This window comes from Castor canadensis, chromosome 8 (genome assembly GCF_047511655.1).
Source record: "Castor canadensis chromosome 8, mCasCan1.hap1v2, whole genome shotgun sequence".
In the NCBI taxonomy this organism is placed as follows: Eukaryota; Metazoa; Chordata; class Mammalia; order Rodentia; family Castoridae; genus Castor; species Castor canadensis.
Genome location: NC_133393.1, coordinates 148,797,493 through 148,819,878, shown reverse-complemented (window position 1 = coordinate 148,819,878; position 22,386 = coordinate 148,797,493). Strand labels below are relative to the sequence as shown.

Below are 22,386 nucleotides of genomic sequence, written 5' to 3'. Positions count from 1 at the left end.
TGTGTTTGTGCTGTTTAACCAACCTCCCTTTTGTTGGACACGTAGACTAGCTCCAGCTTTCACCGTGATAAAAAACACCACCGTGAACATGCATTTCCCACGACCTCCTTAGGATAGATGTCCAGACATGGAATTGCTAGACCAAGGGAGACACGTTTTTCAAAACTTTGGGGTAGCTGGAGCTTTTCCAAAGATGTGGGGCCTTTTATCTACCTCCACCACCACCAGGAAGCTGGCAATTCCAACAATTTTTGCCAAGTGCAAACTCAGATAATACAAAGAAGATGGATACAGTTTCCTGTGTATAGAGGGGTCAGATCCCAAGAAAACTTTACCCAACCCTTGGGGCTCCATCCTTTCATCTCTCCCACCCCAACCAGTTTCCTTAGCAGGAGGGGTTGGAGAGCTGACACTCTGGGAGTCAGAGGCTCTTTGCAGGCCCCTGAAGTTACTCCTCGCCCGGGGGTTTGAACTTGGAGTCCGAGGACCCGATAGTTCTAGTTGAATCGGGGTTGGGGACCGGATCTGACGCTTGGCGGTTCCCTTTGGGCAGATCCCCGGGGCCCCAGACCACGCAGGGCGTGCCTGGGAACAGAAGTGTCCCGCAGCTCACCCAGCAAGCATGAGAACCACGAGCCCCGGGGCTGGGAAGCCGGGGGCGGAGCCTGGATGACGTCACGGCCACGCCCCCGCCGACTCCCTCCTCCCGACGCGCGCTCCCCAGCCGAATCCTCACCTGGAGCCACAGGTGTGCGCGTCTCGGAGGCCAACCTCCCAGTGTCAGGTGAGGCCAGCGGGAGCCGGGGCTAGGGACGAGGGGAAGGGTCCAGCGGGTGCCGTCACTCAACCGAGAGGAGAGCCTGGGCAAAGGGAACTGCTCAAAGCCCAGAAAGTTGGACGTGGGCCTGGGGAGGTACTGGCTGCTTCCAAACATGTTCCCATCTCTTGGATATAGTTATGTCGTCTTGAAATCGTAGACTTGGAAGGAGAGAAAGTTGAAGAGGAAACAGTAAGTGTCATATTTATTTTCCTTTTTTTTTTAACGTGTCTTTTCGTTATAAAAGAAGTGTGCGTCGATTGGCTATTTGGTAAATGGAGAAAAGTAGGAAAGAAATTCTCAATGTCATTAAGGCACAAGCAGAACCTCAGTAGGTATTGGGTGTGTTTCCTTCTGTTCTTTTTTCTTTTTCTTTTCTTTCTTCCTTTTTTTTTTTTTTTTTTTTGGTTGCACTGGGGTTTGAACTCAGGATCTCACACTTGTTAGGCAAGTGCTCTTACTGCTTGAGCCACTCTGCCAGCCCTATCCAGTCTTTTTTCCTACGTGTGGTCATTTTAGTAGAATTTCATCACACTGTATTTACCTGCTTTTCCTCTCAACATTGTCATAAGCTTTTGTCATAGTCATTCTGGTGTGTGTAATCATCATTTTTAGTGGCTGCATAATGTTTTTTGTGAGGGATTGGCTGAGGTTGGGTGCTATTCTGAACCCCCTGGGGAGGAAGGAACTAAATAGAGACAGGGAGGTGATGGAGAAAGGTCTGCTGGGATCAGAAGGCCAAGAGCTCTGCCTTCTGTGGTGGGGTGGAGGAAGTGAGACATAGAGCTACTCCCAGAGTGTTGCGAGGAATAAACAATTAAATAGATGAGCTAATTTATGCAGAAAAGGGTCCATGTGTTGGTGGGTGGGGAGGACTTGATTGGATCAGCTGAAGCTGCTGAGAGGCCAGAGTAGGGGAAACCCCCAGAGGGTGTGGTCTCTGTGTGGGGTAGGTGACCACCAGCCAGAACAGTCCACATCCACTCCATATGGGGCAGACACAGTGTCCCTGAGGCAGTCAGTGACCTCCAGGCCCCAGGTGGGTTCAACCCCTTGGATGAACTTTTGGAAAAGGTTCAGAGAGAGGGGATTGGAAGAAAAACAGGAGGTAGGTACCACTTAGTAATCAGCCCATTGTACAGATGAGAAAACTGGGGCTCAGAAGACACAATTTGTTCAAGGTCCATACCGGGAGCATTAATGGAGTAGGTTCGGACCTCAGGGCTCCTAACTGTCCCTAGGGTTATCGGACTACTTGATGGGAGTGTGGGGGAAGAAAGGAGGTCAAGGTCGAGTTATGGCAGCGCTTGAACAAGCTAGGGCTTGCTTAGAGAAAATAGCCCACTCTGTTCTTTCAGCTTTCATTTCCCTCTCTATGAAATGGGGATAATTCCATCTCCCTCCTCACTAGGAGTAGCCAAGCCCTACTTCTGCTTTGAACACTGTTTAATCTCACCTCTGAACTCCCTGGCCATCTACTTGGCAGCAGAAGCAGTGGGGACCTGTGGCCACACCTCAGTTAGGAGCTGTGCTCTGGGTCCCCAGTTGAATTTTCCTACGAGGTACACCCACCATTCACTACCACTGGATGAGAAAGGCCCTGATCCCCGGGGGAAGGGGGTAAGTGCCTGAGTGGCAGGACAATCTATGGTCAGCGGCCAAGTCTCCCCCACCCCAGCCGTTTCTTTCTGCCTGGCCTGTTGTTCCAGGATAGAAACAGAGGGTTTATCATATTGCCTTAGCAAAAGGGGTTCCAGAGGGCTCAACTGTCCTAAGACAGAATTGGGGTGTCACCTTCTAATTCACAGGAAACTGGAGGTCATCCATTGCCTAGTCATAATTTTTAGTTAGAGATACAGTTAGCTCCAAGACTCAGAATCAAATACCTGCCTTGGGCCTGGAAAATGGTACTTCCTGAAATGTTCATACTTCTCCCATTGGGCTGGTCAATAATCTAACCTTGAGCCAGGTGTGGTGGTGCACGCCTTTAATCCCAGTACAGGAGAGGCTAGGTAGGTGGGTCTGAGGCCAGCCAGGGCTACATAGCATGACTCCGCCTCAAGAAAAAAAAAAAAACAAAAAACCAGAATCCAATCACTGATGTTTACCGAGATCCTCACCTGTCAGCAACTTGTTCCGTGCTTTAGACTCTGCTTTCATTATTTTTTAAATTTACTTTTACTTTTAAAAGTAAATTAAAATTTTCTTTTGTGATTCTAAAGATGGAACCCAGGGCCTCATGCATGCTATGCCAGTGTTCCAGCACAGAGCTCCACACCCAGCCCCTACAGCAGTGCCATAAAATAATACATTATGACCCTACAGATGGTGAAACTAAGGCACAGAGAGGCCAAATGGCCCACGGCGAGCCAGGATCTGATCCCAAGCAGTCTAATGGCACTCCCTCCTATTCCTAGACTAGGCTGCCTCTTTCTCTTAGAACAGTGTCTGGCCTGCTGCCCGACTGAGTTTTCAAATATATCTCCATGCCATCTTCTGCACAGGGTAGCAGGGCCTTCTGGGAGAATCCCTGTTCTCTCAATATCTGTTGCCATCCTGATCTCTGGCTTAGCAGCCCTGCTCACAGTGCGTTAAAATGACCCGTGGTAGGGTCTGGGTCTCCTGGAATAGGACATGTACCTGTCACCTCTGTACCCCACAAAGCCCGGTCAGGTCCAGCTTTGGTTCCTGTAAGTGAATGGATAATAACTACGTCTTCCATTGACACACAGGGCTCTGGAGGTGGGTGGATTACTAGCCCCATTTCTGAAATCAGAAAACTGAGGCTTATCAAGTTTCAGCCACACAGCATAGAACCTGAAGTAGCCAATGAAGGATCTGAATTTACCTGTTGAAGCAGGGACTTTACCACCACTTTACCACGTGCCTCTTAAGTGAGATATGCTGTGGGTTACATTGTGAGAGCTGAAGTTTCATACCCCATCTGTAAGGTCTGTTGTTGCTGTTGTTTTGTGGGGTTTTTGTTTTGTTTTGTTTTTTGGTGGTACTGGTTTTTGATTTTTTTTTCCTGATCTGGGATTTGAACTCAGGGCCTACACCTTGAGTCACTCCACCAGCCCTTTTTAGTGAAGGTTTTTTTTTTTTTTTTTTTTTTTTTGAGATAGGGTCACATGAACTATTTGCCTGGGCTGGCTTTGAACCTTGATCCTCCTGATCTCGGCCTCCTGAGTAGCTAGGATCACAGGCGTGAGCCGGCTGGTAATGGGAGTTTAACTCAGAGCCTTGCACTTGCTAGACACATACAACACTTGAGCCACACCAGCAGCCCTAATAAGGTTGGTTGTTTTGGGGACAGGGTCTCACTTTATGCCTGGGTCAGCTTGAACCACAATCCTTCACCAAATAGGTGGAACAACAGCCACGCACCCTCCACACCCTGCCATTCATTGAGATGGGGTCTTGTGAACTTTTTTGCTTGGGCTTGCCTCCAGTAGTGATCCTCCTGATCTCTGCTTCACAAGTAGCTAGGATTATAGGCTCTAGCCACTGTGCCCAGCCACATTTCTTTTTTTTTCTGGCTGTACTGGAGATTGAACTCAGGGCCTCACACTTGCTTGACAAGTGCTCTGTGATTTGAATCACACTCGATACCAAGTTCTTTTTGTTTTTCCTTTTGCTGTGTTGGGGATTGAACCTAGAGCCTCATACATGTTAGGCAAATGTTCTACCACTGATCTATATCCACAGTCCAGTGCAAGTTTTTGAGCATGTATTTTGTATTCAAATGTAAATTTACAACATAGGTACAAAGCTTCTGCTGCATTAACGTGTGCATTATAAATATACATTAAAATAAACTATTTAGATGGCTAAGGTTAAAAACTAAGTAAGAATACAGATTCCAGCTTGAGTGAGGCGCTGGTGGCTCATGCCTGTAATCCTAGCTACTCAGGAGGCAGAGAGCAGGGGGATTGCAGTTTGAAGCTGCCAGGGCAAATAGTTCAAGAGACCCTATCTTGAAAAAATCCTTCACAAAAAAGGGCTGGTGGAGTGGCTCAAGGTATAGGACCTGAGTTCAAGGCCCAGTACAGAAAAAAAAACAAAAATAAAACTCCAGCTTGCTGTTCCTACACGCACTGGCTTACTTAGTAAGCTTGCTGAGTGCTGGCTTCTACCTTGGAGACAGCTACCTTAATGGTCCCCAGAGTGCCTGGATGTGTCCAGAGAGGGGGAATAGACTCTTGGTGTCCTGAGAGGTGAGGGGACTCTTCAATGGGAGCCTTGGATACAAGTCAGGTCCCTGGATTTTTTTTTTTTTTAAGACTTGAATTATTTATTTGTGATATCCATAAATGGTGCTATTGTGTATTCTGTCTAGGACAGGTCCCTGTTGATATGCACTAAGGAGACAAAGGCAGAGTAGGGCCTCATCCCCAAGTTAGGGCGAGGCTCCAGGGAGGGTCTGGAAGGCAAAGTGGAGTCCTTCATAACCTTTATGGACATTAACTCAGATTCTCTTAAACTCTTTGAGCCTTGGGTGTCTACCTGTAAAACAGGTGGGGTGATCTCCTGCCTATTGGATTATTGTGGAATCAAACAGGATTCAGTAAATACCCAGTGTGGAGTCAGGTATGATGGTCCAGGCCTGTAATCCCAACACTTGAGAGGCTGAGGCAGGATGATTGTGAGTTCAAGGCCAGTCTGGGATACATTGCAAGACCCTCTCTCAAATAAACAAACAAATAACAACAAAAAAGAGATAGGTACCCAGTATGGAGCCTGGCACATAGTCCATCCTCTAAATGCAAGCTCCCCCTTCCCTTTCCACATGTAAACCTCTAAGCCATTTTGAACAAATCCCCTGGGTAAACCCCACAGTCAGTTGTCTGGGACTGGAGACCCTGCCCACCTCTACCGATCTCATTTGCCTTCTCCCCCGAGGTGATCCTGGGTGACTTGTTCACCCATACTGGGGTTCCCTCCCACCCCCAAAATAGCTGAGGTTCCTACCCATGGAGTACTTGGGGCTGAAGGCTGTTGCTTCACCAGCCTCCCCCTCCTCCCACCATTCAAACCTTGCCTATCTTCTTGTCCTGCCTCCTGGTTCCACCCCATTGTCAACTCCCCAGTTGCTTCCTAGACTGGGCTTTAAGGGACAGTCTGGCTGCGGGGGGGCTTGGAGACTTGTCTCAAAACTGTGTTTGTGTAGCACTTTGGTTAAAGCTGAGCAGACAGAGCTGGGTGAGGTGATACACCTACGGCCCCTGCACTTGGGAGGCAAGAGGATCACTTGAGCCCGGGAGTGAAATAGTGAGACCCAAAGGCTGGGGAGCGTGGCTCAAAGAAAGAAGGAAAGAGAGGAGAAACAGCAGTTGTGCAAATCAAAGAATGCCCTAGGCAGAAGGCAAGAGGGCAGCTCATGTCTGGAATGTTCTCTGCCATGCTAGCTATTCATCTGTCTTTCTTCTTGAGCTTGGCCAGCCTCTGCAGTTGCATCGTCAACTGCTGGTGAGGTGAGCAGGGGCTGGGTCAGCCTCTCCGGCCCTGCAAGGAGCTGGCATCAGGAATGTTTGTGGACAGACACGTGGTGTGGCAAGGACATGGTGAGTCGAGTCAGCTCTGCTGAGCTGAGGAGTATTGTGGGAACCAGGATTTATTAGCCTCAACCACCATCATTGCCCCCGAGGCCCAGCTAATGAGCGGTTGTGTCCCCAGAATGGGAACCCTCGGCTTCCCAGAGAGGGGAAGGAGCACGTTCCGAAAGCTGGCAGCTGCATAAGCAAGGGACATTGCGCTAAGCAGAGGGACCAGACAAGCCCAGAGGGGCAGGAAGGTGATGGGATCAGTAGATGGAAGGAAGGAAGTAGGGAGCTTAGCTGGGGGCAGGGTAAGTGCCTTTGGGGGATGTGGGGACTTGTTCAGTGCTCCTGTACCTGTGTGACATGTGACGAGCATTCCTGGGTCTTCTGCAGATGAACTTCCTGAAGGAGATCAGCACAGAGAGATTTGCCCACCTCTGGCCCAGTGGAGCAGAAGGACAGAAAGCTCTCTAGGAGAAGGGGTGGACAGGCAAGGCTGTGAGGCACAGACTGGCCCAGGGATGGAGAGTGTTGGGCCCCACTTCTAGACCACACTCAGCATGCTCATGATGTATTTATGGGCACATACGAGAGTCTCAGGGTCTCTCTCTGTCTCTGTCTGCCTGTCTGTCTGTCTCTCTCTCAGCATGTTCAAGGGCATTAAAAATAAGTTAATGTTTTCAGCCAGTCCTAAGTAGCATAAAGAAAATAAAACAGGGTCTCACCAATAGAGGAAGGAAAGAAAGAAAGGAAACCCACTTAAGACTGTGGTCAAGGAAGGCTTCTGGGAGGAGGTAGTTTTTGAACTATGAGCAGGAGGTTGCCATTGAAGATTGGGGGAAGATCATTCTAGGCCAAGGGAATAACAAGTGCAAAGGCCCTGAGGTGTGATAAATGAAGGGTAAGTGAGGTGTGAAATGAGGCAGGTGGGGCCTGATCATAGCAGGCCCTGGGAAAAAATCTGTAGCACCTAGGTGAAAGACATGGAGGGAGGTGGCTGGGCTCCTAATAGAGTTGGAGGTACAGTTAATAGTAGCTGCTTATTTTTTGGGAAAGGGAGGTGGCAAAGGAAGAGCCCCTTACTACTGAGTCCAGATTCCTGTGACCCTGGGGTCTTTCTCAGAATGGTACCCTGGACATGGAGCATAGATGCCAGTCCACATCTAGTCAGCCCCTCCTTTATGGAGGGGGAGACTGAAGACCTGTAGAGGTCACCTTGCCCAGTCTCCTCCTCAGAGAGGGCCTGTGGTTTCTCCAAGGTTCCCTGAAGTCCAGTGACTGGTTGAGACTCAGGCTGGGACTTCATGTGACTCCACCCTCCTGGAATTGGAAGAGTGGGGAGAATTCACTGCTGGGGGCTTACCTTACCCACATGGCTGCATGTCAAGATCACCTAGAGAGCAGCCTGAAAGACAAGACCAGGCACTGCCCTGGAATCCTGCAGAAATGGGCGTAACCTCATGGAAGGTCTGAGGACAGGGAGCCAAGGCCTTCTTGGGCGAGGAGGCTGGGGCAGCACCCTCAGGTTGGGGAAGGGGGGAGGGTGGAACCTCTTGGCACCTGAGTGAGTCCCTGCCCCTCAGGCTCATGGAAGAGAGACAGGAGCAAGATCTGAGAAGGTAGAGACATGGAGAAGCTTCCTGCAGGGACCTCAGAAGCCCTGACCAATTTGGATGAGGCTAGTGGTTCACCGGGGCCCAGCTAGGTCTGCAGCCCTCTGACCCACCCCAGCTCTGAAGCCTGGTGGTAGCTGCTCCAGAGGAAGGATGAAGAAAGGCAGGAAGAGGCCAAGATGCACCTGCAGCACTACAAGGAATCCTAGTTAAGTGACCTGGATTTAAATCTGCTCTCTTGTAAGAACAGTAAAAGTAGCAACTACTGGAGCTCCTACCTTGAGCTTCTGGGCTAAGTTGTTATTGTCTGCCTTGTCCCCAGGCTGGCCTTGAACTGGGATCCTCCTGTCTCTGCCTCCATAGTCACTGGGCTTATAGATGTGACCTCTCACACCCAGCTCAGAATCAGCTTTTGAAGCCAGCTTCTTAACCCTGGGGGCTCCTGCCTCAGGTTCCCCAGGACCTTAGGCCAGGCTCTTGCCCTCCCTGGGTCTTAGTCTCCAGAGCCATAAATCAACGGAGAGGGATAAGGATGTCCTTGGGCCCTTGCTCTCTGCCTGGGGGTCGGAATTGCTTCTCTAGCAGATTGTGTCCCCCAGAAGTCAGATGGAGGGCACAAGGGACTGGTCCTGGAACTGTGTCCTTCACTAGCCTGGGCAAAGCAGTGTGTCAGGCCACTGCTTCCTCTGCATGACTCTTGTATGAGTCAATGTAGGCGATGTCTCTAGAGCCTGGCACATGCCAGGGGATAGGGCCTCATGTTTGCTCTCATTATTTGGTAAATGCCTCCTAGGTGCCAGAAACTATTCTAGATATTGGCAACACAGTGGTGCTCAAAATAGCATTGACTCCCTGCCTTCAGGCAACTTAGTCCTCTAAGTGGGGGAGCCAGTCCAAAAAAAAAAAAAAAAAGGTACCAACAACTAGTATGTTAGATAATGCTAGGTGCAGGAGGGAGGAATGGAGTATGCAAGGGGCAGAGGCAGTGCCCTGGGCGAGGTGGAAGGCTAAAATTTTAAGTCAGGAGACGGAAGATATTGTGCAGGTGACTTCAGAGTCAGGTCCCAGGGAGGGAGGGTGGCTCTCAGGGAAGAATGGACTAGGTGGCCTGCCACACTCATTCTAGGGAACCCGCATTTGAGGAGTCCAGGTTAGGAGAGCTGAGGGACTAAGGACAGATTGTGGAGGGCCATTTTAGGGACTGTCTTTGATGGTTAGTAAGTTCATGTGTCCACAGTCAAAACTCAGACTCCCCCACAAGGTTCTGAAATTTTTCTCCCCATCACTGATGCCATCTGCACTGGTTTGCGGTTCCAGGGCTGTATGTCCCTCAGAACCCTGGCCCAGTGCTCTGGGGTGCAAGGTGGTCTGAGGGTTCTGAAATTAGGAAATAGATACAAATGTCAGTTTGCAAAGATTCCAGGAGGGCTGCCGTTCCTGATCCAACCCGGAGCAACCTAAATTCAGGGTGGCCCCCAGCGAGCTGGGAGCGCAGCCCGGTGCATCTTCTGGGTGGGTGAGAGAATAGCGAGGGAACCTTCAGCTGGCCACACCCTTGGGCTTCAAAGTTGTGCATCAGTTCAGGACAGTCTTTGAAAGCGACTCAGCAAGAAGGCAGGCTCTAGCTCTAGAACGAGCAGCTGTCTCTCCTCCTCAAGGTTTTGCGTCATGTCTGTTTCCCCTTAGAGCTTAACAGCAAAGCTTTTTAGAAGGACTCACAGTTTGGACTTACGGGGGAGTAGGAAGGAAGAGCATTCCTGCCCACAATGCAACTCATTGGGTGACAGTGGGTGGGGTGCATCCCTCCAAGGGACAGTGGGTAGAGACTGCGGCAGAGACTGGAAGGGTCCAGGCATCCTGGGCTCCTTAGCAGATCTTGGGTGGACCAGGGGTCCTTAAGACCTGTTGGCCCAGGAAACTGACCTGATCTTCTATGGGGGGAAGGGGTGGGAGGTATAGGCTGTAAGTTCTAGAAAGTTGAGGAGGGCGGGTGACAGGATGTGGGGAAGCAAGGCCAGCACACTGGAGACAAGAAATTTTGTTTTAAGGGCATGTAATGGGTTAGGAAGGAGAGTTGTTCCAGCTAGACCCAGGTTCCAGTCTCTGGACAGGTTGAACTGTGCTCTTTAAGCAAGTGCTAAGTATCCTCTAATTCCCCCAGGAAGCCAGGGAAAAAATGGTTTGAGGGATTAAATGAGACAGCTGCTAGGAGCTTGGTAGGTGCTGAGGAAGGGGAGAGCCCACATTTGGGAAGCAAGGCCAGGTTGGAAGGTTTGGTTGGGGGGTTGAGCACAAGAGAACACAGGGGGTGCATTCATTCCTTCTCAATAGTACCAGGGTTCCACTGCCTGTGCTGATGTGGGGACATAGAATGGGGCCTTTGGGCTCTGACCAAAGAGACTGGCTGCTGCCCAGGTAAGCTGTGTGTAGCCAAGGGCCTGATGAAAACCTGTGCTCAGAGTTACCAAGGCTTCAAGAGAAGTCAGGAGCGTAGATCTGGGATATGAAATCTGCCAGTTGGGAATCAATTAACCAAACAAAGTCAAGAAATACCATGCAGTCCAAACCAAGTCCACCACCTGGTTGGTGACCCCCTTGCCCTGGCAAGGGTGGCATGAGGACGGGTCCCCAGATGTCAAGGTGTCTTCCTGGGAGAAACTTCCTCCTCACTCTCCAGCTTTTGGAGATGGGCTCTTTGGCCCAGTGTCCAAGGCCTCTTGGAAGAACAGGGTCATCTTCCTGGGCTGTGTGATCCTGAGCAAAATCTTTGACCTCTCTGGGCCACAGTCTCCTGGCCTATGAAAGGACCTGATCTGAAAGAACTACCACCAGTTTGGACAGTGTGTGACTCAGTCCCTCAGGCTCGAGGGAAGATGTGGTTATTATGGAAGTGACTCTTCCTTGGCTCCGTGCTTCCGGATTGGATGTGGTGTGGTCAGGCATTTTGTTGGCCACTCTCAACATTTGTGTGTGTGAGAATGTAGGTGTGTCATGATTTGGAGCTTTGGATGGCACAGTGTAAATATCATTGTTTTAATAACCCTGCTAGAGTCTTTCATCCCACTGTTCTGGAAGCCGGTAGGAGGCCTTAATTAATTTCCTGTGACCTGGGGAGGGAAGGGGCCTTCTTCCCCATTTGCAGTTAGGGAAACCTAGGGCTAGAGCTGGGAGTGACTTGACTGAAAGTGTACCCCTGGGACTCTTGACTCAAGTGTTGGTTTCATGGTAGTGTGTGTGTATAGGAGAGGTCCCTCACTCAATGGGGGAGACTAAGATTAGGATTTGAGGGTCTCCTCTGTGCTCATCACAGGAGAGTTGAGCTGGGGGGAAGAAAAGCATCTTTGCCTTTGATTTTTTTCTCTGGGGGGAGAGTGTGCCAGAGCCCAGGTTACCTCCCCGGGCCTTTATCCACGCCCCTACATCTCTGGCCCCTCATCTGCCTGGTCTGTGTCTCCGCAGCGCTGGGAGCCTGGAGGTGGCTGAGCCCCAACTCTCTAACGCCACTTTTGCATTAGAGAAAGGCCCCGTCCCCTAGCCTTCAGAGGACAGAGAACCGGCAGGGGGAGAGGAGGCTCTGGGTATAGAAAATCCCGGCTTTTGTGCGCCCTCCTTCCCCTTGCCCCCACCGTGCCTTCTCCACCTGTGCCCTGTGCTGTCCCCGGGTGGCAGTGCCTACATGAGCTCCTCGGCCCCACGCGCAAGGCCGCATTCCCGTACGTGGATCCTGCGGGAGGGGGGCTCAGGGCACTGAGTTCTCGGCTGCTGCCCCCCAGCGTCCCCAAGCTCGCAGGGCGCAGGGCGCGGGCCCTTTAAATCCTCCGGGGCGGCGGCGGCTGGCCGGGGATGACATCAGCGGGCGGGCCCGGGGCTCAATGGGAGCTGCGGGCGCGCGCCGGCCGGGAGCGCGCGAGCCGGCGGCGGGGGCGGGCGGCCGGGAGGAGGGAGGTGGCGGCGACGGCGGCGGGAGTCCTGAGCCAGAGCCCGGTCGGGCCGAGCGGAGCGGAGGGCGGCGGCGGCTGGGCCAGGAGAGGCTGGCGCGCCGGGCGGCCCCGCGAATCCTCCGGCATCCGCCCCGGCGGGCCGCCCCCGCCCGCGGCAGCCCCCCGAGCAGCGGCCCGGCACCGGCGCCTTCCCGGCGGGGTAAATATTGGGGGGCCGCAGGCCCGCAGAGGGGCGCAAACCTGGGGGGAAATGGGGCTCCCTCCGCCTCTTTGTTTTTGCGGGAGAGGGAGGGAGCGGAGGGCGGACACGCGCGTTCGCGCCGGGGCTGGGAGGGCAGTCCGGGCGCCGCCCGCTCGGCCCGCGAGGACAAAGGCGCGGCTGGGGACAGGGAGGAGGGGGACTGTTATTTGGTAGGCTTGCTCGGAGGAGGCCCTCCCCACTCCAGCCCGCCGCCTCCTCCCCCAGCTGGACCCTTCAAGGCCCCAGCTGCTGAAGCGGCCACCGGGCTGTGATTTGGCGACCCTGAGGGAAGGGACCTAGCATTGGGGTGCAGGGGCGGGGGGCACCCGGTACTGTTGATTTGGATTTCCCGGCCAAACCCTGGGCTTCTGTAGGTTTCACCAGACAATCAGCTGCGTCCCTGTCCTCTCCCTGGTGCCCCAGATCCAGGGTCAGCAAGGCTGTCGCGGCTTGTTGGATGGGGTGTTTGGAGGGCCTAAGGTGATGGGGTGCGTGGTCACCCAGGCCACCGGCTTTGTTTTCCTTTGTGGAGAGAGGAAGGGAGGGGGTTTTGTATCCGACGGGATTCTCCCATTTCTGCGTGTGAGAAATCCACGTTCTGCAGCTCTCTGTGGAACGGCAAGCTACCAGAGGGCTCCCAACTCCTCTTAATGCCCCAACTCAGGGAGGCGAGCCCCCTCCCCAACTTTGCCCTGAGTTTTCTGACATATTTTCTCCTTAGCATAAACCTCCCTGAGAGAGAAGGGATACAGTGTCTTAAGTAGATCCCAACAGATGGCCTGTGTTTGGGTCTCCTTTGCCTTTGGTCTAGGATGCCCATCAGTTTTTATTTTAACAGTCAGTTCATTGAGGGTCCTGTTCCTGGGGAAGGGCAATGATGTCAGGAAGTGAAAAACCTGCCCACGTGCTGCACACTGGTTGGTAGTTTGTCTAATTTGTCCAGCCAGCTGAAACTCCTGAGTGTCCTGAATGCTTGTGTCTGCTCTTTATTTTTATTTTTTTTTTACTTTGTTTATCTCCCCCACCACACCCTGCCCCCATGGGAGAAGCAGTCAAAGAACTGGAAAGCTTCTGCCATTCCCTGATGATGCCTTCTCTCCCCTCTGGGGGGCTTCTGGGGGAAGGAGTGCAGGTACAGGCTACATTCTCCCTAGAGCCCTGGGCCCCCAGGGGTGGGGAGACCCTGCCAGACTGGGTGACTAGCACAGAGCAATTGTAGGCTCCTGCAGGGCTGATGGTTTGCACCCCGCCTCCCCTTCTCTGCAGACAGCCGGGTGAGTGGAAAGGAGCTGGGGGTCTTGTGCGGTGTATTTATGTAAGACACCCAGACAGAGGGCATGGGTATTTATATAACCTGGTGTGAGTATTTATGTAATATAGGATGCTGGTGTATTTATGTTCCTTCCCTAACCTGCGGCTTTCCCAGCTGCCTTGTGTGTGGTCTCTGAATTGGTGTTGGTGGAAACCGGGCTGGGGGTGGCTGTATATACACACTCACGCCCCCCACCCCCAGCGGGGCTCTTTGTGCTGTCCGCCTGTCTTCCTTTGGTGGTGCACACTTGAGAAGTTGGACAGTGTGTGGACATGGGGTGAGTGACGTGCAGGTTTCCTGCAAATGTGGAGTGTTGTGGCTGTGGGCTACTTCAGCTGGGCCAGGCCAGGCATGTGGGCAAAGGCCCCGGATGGAACACCTAGAGGTCAGCTGGCATGGGGAGAACGCCACTCCCTTGTAGCTGTTGAAAGGCTCATAGTAAATCCCCCAGAGCTGCTGCTGGCCTGGGGTGTCCTTCCTGGGCAGGAGCATGGTTCTGCTCAGCTGAAGCGCTTGGCCTGACCGTCGGTGGGGTAAATCTCCCAGCTCCTTTGCTGGGCTGTGTGGCTGCTGGTGGTAGCCCTTGGCATGGGAAGGGGCAGTTCCTTCATGCCAGTACAGCAACTCTCCCACCTTCCTGTTTTGCCTCCTGGCCCTGGCATAAAATAAGACCTGTGTGTCAGGGTGCGAGGTCACCAGATGGGCCATCAGGACACCCTGTCCTGTCATCATCGGTGAGGCTCTGCCACTGACTTGCTGCTGGATGGGGTGGCTGTGTTGGCAAGGCCTCTTCTTTTTTGAGTTCCCATTTGGTCACCTACACTGGCCTTCATGTAAGCACACCAAGATTTCAGGGACATCCCCCTCTTCCTCTCTATTTCATAGTTTACTGTTCCTGTTCTCCCAGTAGTCACAACTGCCCCCGGCTTTTGAGTGTCCTCATTTGCTAACCTGGAGCACAGGTGTCCTGATCATTACCCCAGGCCAGCACAGAGGGGTTCCTGCCAGGGTGACCAGGTGCTATTGTCTTAGGCTTGAGGCACTCAGGGTGGGTTGCAGTAAGGAGGGAAGCTGTTCAAATCAGAACCCCCTCTGCCCCACAGGGACTGATGACTTAAAAACCTAGCTTGGTTCACTGCAGTCGCTGTATATACAGGTCTCTCTCTCAGGAGACCTTCCCTCCTAGACTTGAATGAAGCCAGCCCCAAAAGTCTGTCCAAAGACAAACATGCAGAGGCTTGGGAGAGGTTCTCATGCCCTGAGCAGAGTGGGTTGACTCAGGGGTCCCCTGAGTGGGGGTCAGACCCCTCCTGCAGGGAACTCTGAGAGCCAGCATGTCTGGCCAGAAGCAGTGCTTGGGAAGACCAGTGGGCTGTGGAGGCCTTGCCTAGTTCTAGGCACTAGAAACCTGGGCAGGGGGGTGGTGATGGGGGACCCTGGCATTTCAGAGGCCTAAAGGGGCTTAGTACCTCTCTTCAATTTGCTCTCCTATCCCTGGAGGTGGGACTTGCTGTTGGTTACCATGGTAATGCCCGCAGGATGGTCCACTCCTGCTGATCTCATTCCTCTTGTCTTGGTCGCTTTTCTGGGGCCCAGGGTCCTTTTTTGGGATGTTCATGCTCCAGGGAAGCTTGGAGAAGACTTTGGGTCTTTGGTTTCTTAGGGCTGTAGAGATTCACTGATAGCCAAAGATGCATGGTCCTTCTGCTCCTGCATCCCCTCCCTGTCCCTGTTACCCCTTTGTCCCTGATTTCCCTTTCAGGGCCTTGGCCCATTGTGACCAGCCTCCCCCTTGACAGGCTCCTATTAGAGGGTCCCTGAATGAATGTCCTCTAAAGAGATGCTCACATGGCTGTCTCCTCTCGGGCCTTGGCTCTAATTCCACCTTTTCCAGGCTAGGCTGAAACCTGTTCTAGACCTGCCTCAGCTGTTCCCCAGGTGTGTGGGTGTGTGGGCTACCTGATTACCTGACTACGTGGTTGCCCTCAAGCAAAGGGAGGCCAAATTGCTTCCTGGGCAGTGGGAGGGAGAATGCTAGCCTTTCAAGTCCCTTGTGGCTTTGCCTGGCCTTCTGTGGGGAAAAGGTGGGGGTCTCCTTTGCAGCTCCCCATTCTCTGACCCCCTGTGTTTCTGCTTCCTTCTTCAGCAGGGTAAATCATGGAGCTTCGTGTGGGGAATAAATACCGGCTGGGACGTAAGATCGGCAGTGGGTCCTTTGGAGACATCTACTTGGGTAAGTGTTCCTTGTTGCAGCGGGAGAGCTGGGATGGCCGTGGGGATGAGGAGGAGGGAGGAGTACAGGATTTCAGGCTCTGAAGACAGAACTTTGCTCCAGTTCCATGATTTGCCTCTGGGGCTGTCCAGATGGGGAAGGAAGCCTCAGGTGGAGGGGAGGCAGCCTGGGGCTCCCCTCACAGCTGGGAGGGGTGGGGCTCCCACTTGCTGTGCTGGCCAAAGGGTATTTTTAGCCCTGATTTCCAGCTGCAGCTGACCTGGGCCTCCAGCTGGGCGTGGGAAAGCCTAGACTGGGTTGGCATCCCTGTCTCTTGAGTCCTTGGAGGATGCTGGTAGATGCAGGGTACAGGGCCTGGGTTACCGCTCTTTGCCCTGCGCATGAGGCTTCCTCTCTGTGATCTAGCCTCCTGGAATGCAGCCCAGGCAGGCTGTGGAACAACAAGGGGAGGGGTCTCCGCCTGCAGGGAACTCTTACTCCGGATGTGCTTCCTGTTAGACGTCTGTTTGTTCTGATGCTGTCATTTTAGCAAGGCGCTGGTATCTCTGCCCTCTGGCCTGAGAGAAATGAGGCCTCTGCCTTTGAATGCTACTTTTCTAGCCTGTGGGGGAGCTGAGGGCATGAGTCAGACCCTTCCTTTGCAGGTGTTGGTCTGCAGGGGAGAGATTTTGGTTGGTAATTGGAGATGGGTTGGTGGTTGGAGTTGTTAGGGTAAGATGGCAAGTCCCCTGGGGTTTATTCTTGTCTTCGTCCCTGAGCCCTCCGAAGCAGGCCTGAGCCACATCTCTGCCTCTGTTTCAATCCTTGAACAAGGAAAGGCAATCAGTTTTGTTGTGGGCAGAGAAAAACGACAAGTCAGTGTGCTGTTCATTAATTCAGACTGTAAGACTTTCTCTTCCTCAGTGGTCAGAGTTCCAGACCCCTTGGAGTATGAAGTCTGGGAGCCTCAGAGGGGACCAGGGAGGGCTGTGCACAGCCTCTTAGCACTTATCTGAATGTGTTTGACCTCAGGGCAGCTTCTGGAGATCTGCTGATGAAACTGAGGTGTAGCATGGTCAAGGTGACCACCCAAGGTCACATCAGAAAACTCCAAAGACAGCCTTTCCACTGACAGCTGTATTGAGTGAGAATATACAAGACAGAATGTGGGAGACAGACCTGAGGTCTAGAGCTTGCTTTGGGTGGTTACCCTGTAATCTTAGTGTCCCCATCTGTAAAGTGTGTGTGTTGACACTGCCTGATTGTCCAAGTACTCTTATGAGGCACAAATGAAATGGTGGCAGGAGAGCATTTTGTAAACTGTGAAGTGCCAGCTGAAAGGGCATTCATTGTCAAGCGCCCTACAGATCACTCTCCCCTATAAACAGGACAGGGAAGGAGAGTGTGCAGTAGTAGGTGGTTTAAAGGTTTTCTCTAACTGGACATAGTGGTGTGCACCTGTGATGCCAACTGTTGGAGAGGATGAGGTGAGAGGATAACTTGAGCCTAGAGCTCAATGTCAACCTGGGCAACACAGATCCCCGCTCAAAAGATAAATAGGTAAAATCAAGGTGTTCTCTGCATCCGCAGGCTCCTCCCAGGAGGAGGCCCACAGTGCATGTCTAGTGAAAGCTCATCAAGTGAATGAATGAGAAAATAGGGACTGTAGCATGCAAAGCCTCACTCTGCAAGATGGCAGAGGATTGAGATTTGGGGACAGGGCTAGGCTCAGGTTTCCAGTCTTCCCTTATTTGCCGTGTTACCTGGGATAAATCACTTTCTCTGAGCGCTAATATTCTTGTCTATGCAACAGGGGTACCATCTTCTGTTAGTGAACTTGGAGTGGGTGTAAAGACCCCTCCCCATTATAGGCTGTCAGGCTCAACACTGAAGGACACAGAGGCAGCTCTTGGCACACAAGAGTCACCTGCTCTCAGGCAGCACCCTGTCCTGGCCCTTTTTCTGCAGAAGGGACATGGAAGGCCCACAGAGAGGGAGGGAAAGCCCAAGGTCACTCAGAAAAGCCAGTGTCCCTGGCTCATGTGTTGAGCCTCCCTTAGGGGCAGGGCTTCCTGTTTATCCACAGAGTTATCTTGTTTATTTTAAAATCTTAAGTCCAGGTTTACTCCTGCTTGTGTCAGCTCCTTCCCTCTAACTAGCTAAAGCCCTCTAGCTAGGCAGGCCTTCCCCAGCCTCGGCTTTCCTCTGGAAGATGGAGTTGTGAAGAGCGATGTGATGAGACCCTGGCATATACAATGCCTGCATGGGCCCAGCAGTGGTGCTTTTCCTCTGTGTCCCACCCTCAGGCTCAGTTGGCAGCTGCTGTTTTCCAAGGATCTTGGTCCTCTTGGCCTATATGGGGGAGGGAGCCAGTTCTTCCACTCTCCAGCCTTTGCTGGTGCACCTCCTGCTGGCACTGGTGTGGGAACAGCGGTGACTGTAGTGCTTCCCCAGCTGGTCTTGCTGGCTCCCTTTGTTTAGAGTGTTGGCCACATTCTCACCACTGGTGCCCAAGCCAGGGCCTGACTCCAGATGGCCTCTACAGGTGGGGCCAGGCATGGCTTCCAAACCCTGCTTTCCAGGATCTACCAAGGGCACGTATGTACTGGGTGAGCACATGGTTGGTGTGTCTGTGAGGCCCACAGCTCCCTTGTAGGTCTGCCACCCCTGGCATCATAAGGCGGCAACAAGGACAGTGGAACCCTTTTGCTAAGGGCCTTAGAGGTGGCTAGGGCTGGTCTCTCACTGTCTTCGTATCCTGGGGAACTCCAGACCTTTTTGAATCTCTGGTTCTCAACTCTGAAGGGAAGAAAATGCTCCCTGGACAGGTAGTTATGGGGTGAGAGTTGGTGCGGGGAAAACTGCAGTCCTCTGATAGGTGGGAGCTGGAGTTGCTGCTGCTGCTGCTGGAGCAGATGGGCTTCACCCTTTACCCTGTGGATCACCAGGTTCATGGGTCTGTCTGTGAGAGTGTCTGGCTTGAGCTCCCATATGGGGTTGCTTACCACCCTCCCCACCTACCGCTTCTCAGTGTTCTAGGCCTTTTGGGGCTAGCCAGGCTCCTTCCCTTCTCTGCCTCCAAGTTTGTTTGGGGGACTGACTAGGCCCTGCATGATGCTGCTGTATCTGACCCGTCAGCCATGTTCTTCTGTACCTGACATGGGGCCATTCCTTCTGACTTCCAGGCTTTTGCCTACCTGGCCCCTTTCCAGCACACCTAGCCCAACCACCTCTTCCCCCCCCGGGCTCCCCTCTCATCCTCTGCCCTATCTCCTTTCCAGGCCAGTTGCCCTTTGTTTCTTACACGGAAGGTGGGCAGAGTTCCAGGGCAGCCCTGCCCCATCTCATCTGCTCCACGCTCAGGACTACCTGTGCATCTCAAGTCCTGGCTGTGCTCCACCAGGTTCTGTCTGACCTGGGCCAGTTACTTTACCTCTCTGAACCTTAGCTTAGTGGTTGGGAGAACTAAGGGAAATCAGAAAAGACTGGCTACTTCCTGGTGGGAATCCAAGGCCATGAGGGTCTGGTAGTGGAGGAGACAATCGTGGCACAAGGCTTTCTGCGCTCTGGGGTCGGAAGACTGCCTAACAGTTCCAGTGCCTGACCCTGGGAAGTTGCATGGCATATGGTCATTTGACCTTTGGTGTGTTGGTTTTTCAGTGTGTCAAGGACATGCAAGCAGTAGTGCTAGCAGGACAGTGTCAGAGTTCAGGGGACTGCCCTGCACCTTTCAGGCCTCTCTTCCTTTTGCATGTCTGCTGAGTCACCCAAGCAGTGCTAAAGGCCCTGCCTCAGGTGTCATTGTTGTCTGCACCCTGCCTGAGCAGGGCTACCTTCAGCTCCTGCCTGGACAGCAACAGTGGCCTCCTCCTGGTTCTCCCTCCCCCTCAAGTCTCCACTAACCCTCTGGTTTTTTTTGTTTTTTTCTGGGCAGTACTTGGGTTTGAGCTCAGGGCCTTACACTTGCTAGGCAGGTGCTCTACCACTTGAGCCACTCCATCAGCCCTGTTTTGTGTTGAATATTTTCAAGATAGGGTCTCGTGAACAATTTGCCCAGGCTGGCTTTGAACTGAAATCCTCCTGATCTCTGCCTCCTGAGTAGCTAGGATTGCAGGCGTGAACCACCAGCGCCCAGCTTCCTCTGTTTTCTTCAGCTACCCGGGCTCCCACCACATCAAGCAACTCAGAGGTAGCTATGCCCCTTTCTGTCCAGCCTTTGCACATGTCATGACTTCTGTGTGTCTGGCACGGTCCTGCTCCCCATGCCAGGTGCTCTGGCGGTGCTCTGGCTGTGCTCCCTCTAAGGAGACAATCCCTTCCTCCAAAGTGTCACTTATTTCTGCTTCCTTTGCTCCCATGTGGGCAGCTTCTGCCACACCACCACCTCACTCCCAATACTGGCTCATCTCTCTAGCCCGAGCCTGTCGTTCCTTATTAGCCCTCACATTGTGGAGCAGTAACCGTGTGTCAGGGACTCTGCTAAACTCACTGGTGTGGCAGAATAGCCATGCGAGCTGGGTTCCGCCAAGGTATGCAGATGTGGCACCTGGCACAGAGGGGTCAGTGATTTACCCGAGGCCCCCTGGCTAGGAGATGGCAGAGGCAGGACACTTTCACCCACTGCATACTCTTGCCTCTTGTGCCCACGTCAAGATGGGGCATGACAGTGAATTGTAGGGCACTGCAGCTCTCTTCCTGTGCTGTGTCCTCCTGGCCCCCTGGAAACCTGTGGGCTCTACTGAGTGGTGAGTGTTGATGTGTCAAAAGTATTTTACAACTTGGAAACTTAGTGTTTCTCCCATTGCTCACTGAATTTAGTCATCTATTCTACTTTTACACAGCTCTTAAATCAAAATACAAGACTGGGTGTGGTGGTGTGTGCCCATAATCCAGCTACTCAGGCTCTGAGGCAGGAGGGTCACAAGTTTGAGGCCTGTCTCAGAATAGAAATAAAAAAGGGGCCAGCTGTGGTCACTTCTGCCTGTAAAGCCTGCTACTCAGGAGGTAGGGATTGGGTGGATCACAATTGAGAGGTTGGAGGCCAGCCTGGGCAAAAAGTTAGCAAGACCCCCATCTCAACTAAAATCTGGGCATGGTGGCACATGCCTGTCAGCTACATGGGAAGCATAAGTAGGCTCTTAGTCCAAGCCAAGCCAGGGCATAAACTTGAGACCCTATCTCAAAATTAACTAAAGCAAAAATGGCAGGGGGCTCAAGTAGTAGAGTACTTGCCTAGTAAGTGGGAAGCCCTGAGTTCAAGCCCCATTACCATCAGAAAAAAGAAAGGGGAAGGGGGCTGGGAATGTGGTGCGGCAGAGGAGCACTTGCCTAGCAAGTGTGAGGCCCTGGGTTCAATCCCCAGTACCCACCCCTAAAAAAATCAAAATACACACACAAAACCAAAAACCAAAACAGAAAAGTTTGTTAAGAACAGCTTACAAAAGATCACATGTTGTCTGATTTCTATGAAATGTCTACCACAGGCGAATCCATAGAGACAGAGAGCAGATTAGTGTTGTTGGGATTGGGCGGGGGGCGGTGTGAGGAAGTGGGGCGTGATGCGAAAGGGTGTCGGTGTTTGGGGGGGAGTGTGAAAACATAGAATTGATTGTTGGTTATACAACCTCGTGAACACACTCAAAGCCACGGTGTGGTGCAGTTCACCTGCAGTGTGTACGTCACATCTCAACCAGGACATTGAAGTAAGTGACAACATAACCGGGTAACCAGTGAGGTGCCCTGTGCCCAGCCTGATCCTTCTCACGTAGCCAAGTACACATACTTCTGTCCCCAGGTTTTTTGTACCTGAAAAGAGAACACAGAATGCATGTCCTGTACTTTGCATCTTCACTTCCTGTGTCTTGGAGATGGTCCACCTTTGCACGAGAGCGCTTTCTCATTCTCTTCCCATTGGGTTTTGTTGTACAGATAGGCTGTTCTTCAACAGTCCTCAGTGGTTTTCAGGTTGTCGCCATTGCAACAGTCTACAGTGGACAGCCTTGTCCAGGCCTCATTTCCACCACGAGAGGGTGTGGTCCAAACCCCCAGAAGTGGAGGTGCTGGGCAGAGCTGGGCCATGGCAAAACTGCCACTCCTGCTCTAGAAGTCGGCCCGTTCTCCCTCCAGCAGCCTGAGGAGCAGAGCCAACCACCTGTGGCCCTGCCAACAAACAAACATGCTATCTTGTTTTGGGGCTCTGACAATCCTAGCTGAAAAATGGTCTTTGGGGACCATTTGAATTTGCATTTCTCTTAAGGAGGCCAAGCATCCTTTGCTATGAGTAAGCCATTCATATTAATGATCTCCTTCTCAAGGAAGTGCCTGCTCACGTCCTTCGTCCTTCGCCCTGTTTCCTGTCGAGTCTTTCCTATGGATTTGTGGAAGCTCATTATCTGTTAGCTTTGCCTGGGAGACGAATTGCAGGTTTTCTTTCGGCTTTATTTCTGGTGGTTTTGCCACACAGAAGGCACCTTTTTTTTGGAGGGGAGGGAGCTTTTCTTCCCCTAATGGCTTTTGGATATTGAATGAGGGATAAAGGAGCCTTGCTTCACCCTAAGTTACGTGGGACCCTTCCCTACCCAGCACTTACCTGAAAGGGAAGGATCTTCCCGTTACCTTAAAGGCCCCTGGAGACCCTCACCACCTTGCCCTCCTCCTTCCCCTTCCAGCGGTAACCACCAGCTGACATTTTAAATTACTCCCTTTAGTTG

General features: G+C 52.5%; 1 protein-coding gene across 11 annotated transcripts in view; it reads left to right on the top strand.

Moving 5' to 3' along the window:
* Nucleotides 1-699: 699 nt before the first annotated feature.
* Nucleotides 700-22,386, top strand: part of Csnk1e (casein kinase 1 epsilon) — a 36,109-nt gene continuing 14,422 nt past the window's right edge. For 3 of the 11 annotated variants that reach the window (XM_074084485.1, XM_074084477.1, XM_074084487.1), the window contains exons 1-3: nt 700-784; nt 956-1,009; nt 15,611-15,697. In XM_074084485.1, the coding sequence (XP_073940586.1) occupies nt 15,622-15,697 (76 nt within the window). In that variant the 5' untranslated portion in view covers nt 700-784; nt 956-1,009; nt 15,611-15,621. Of the gene's footprint in view, nt 785-811; nt 1,010-11,979; nt 12,111-13,407; nt 13,427-15,386; nt 15,403-15,610; nt 15,698-19,709; nt 19,866-22,386 lie in introns of those variants that run through there. The other 8 variants (XM_074084479.1, XM_074084481.1, XM_074084480.1 and 5 more) reach the window with 8 other exon arrangements.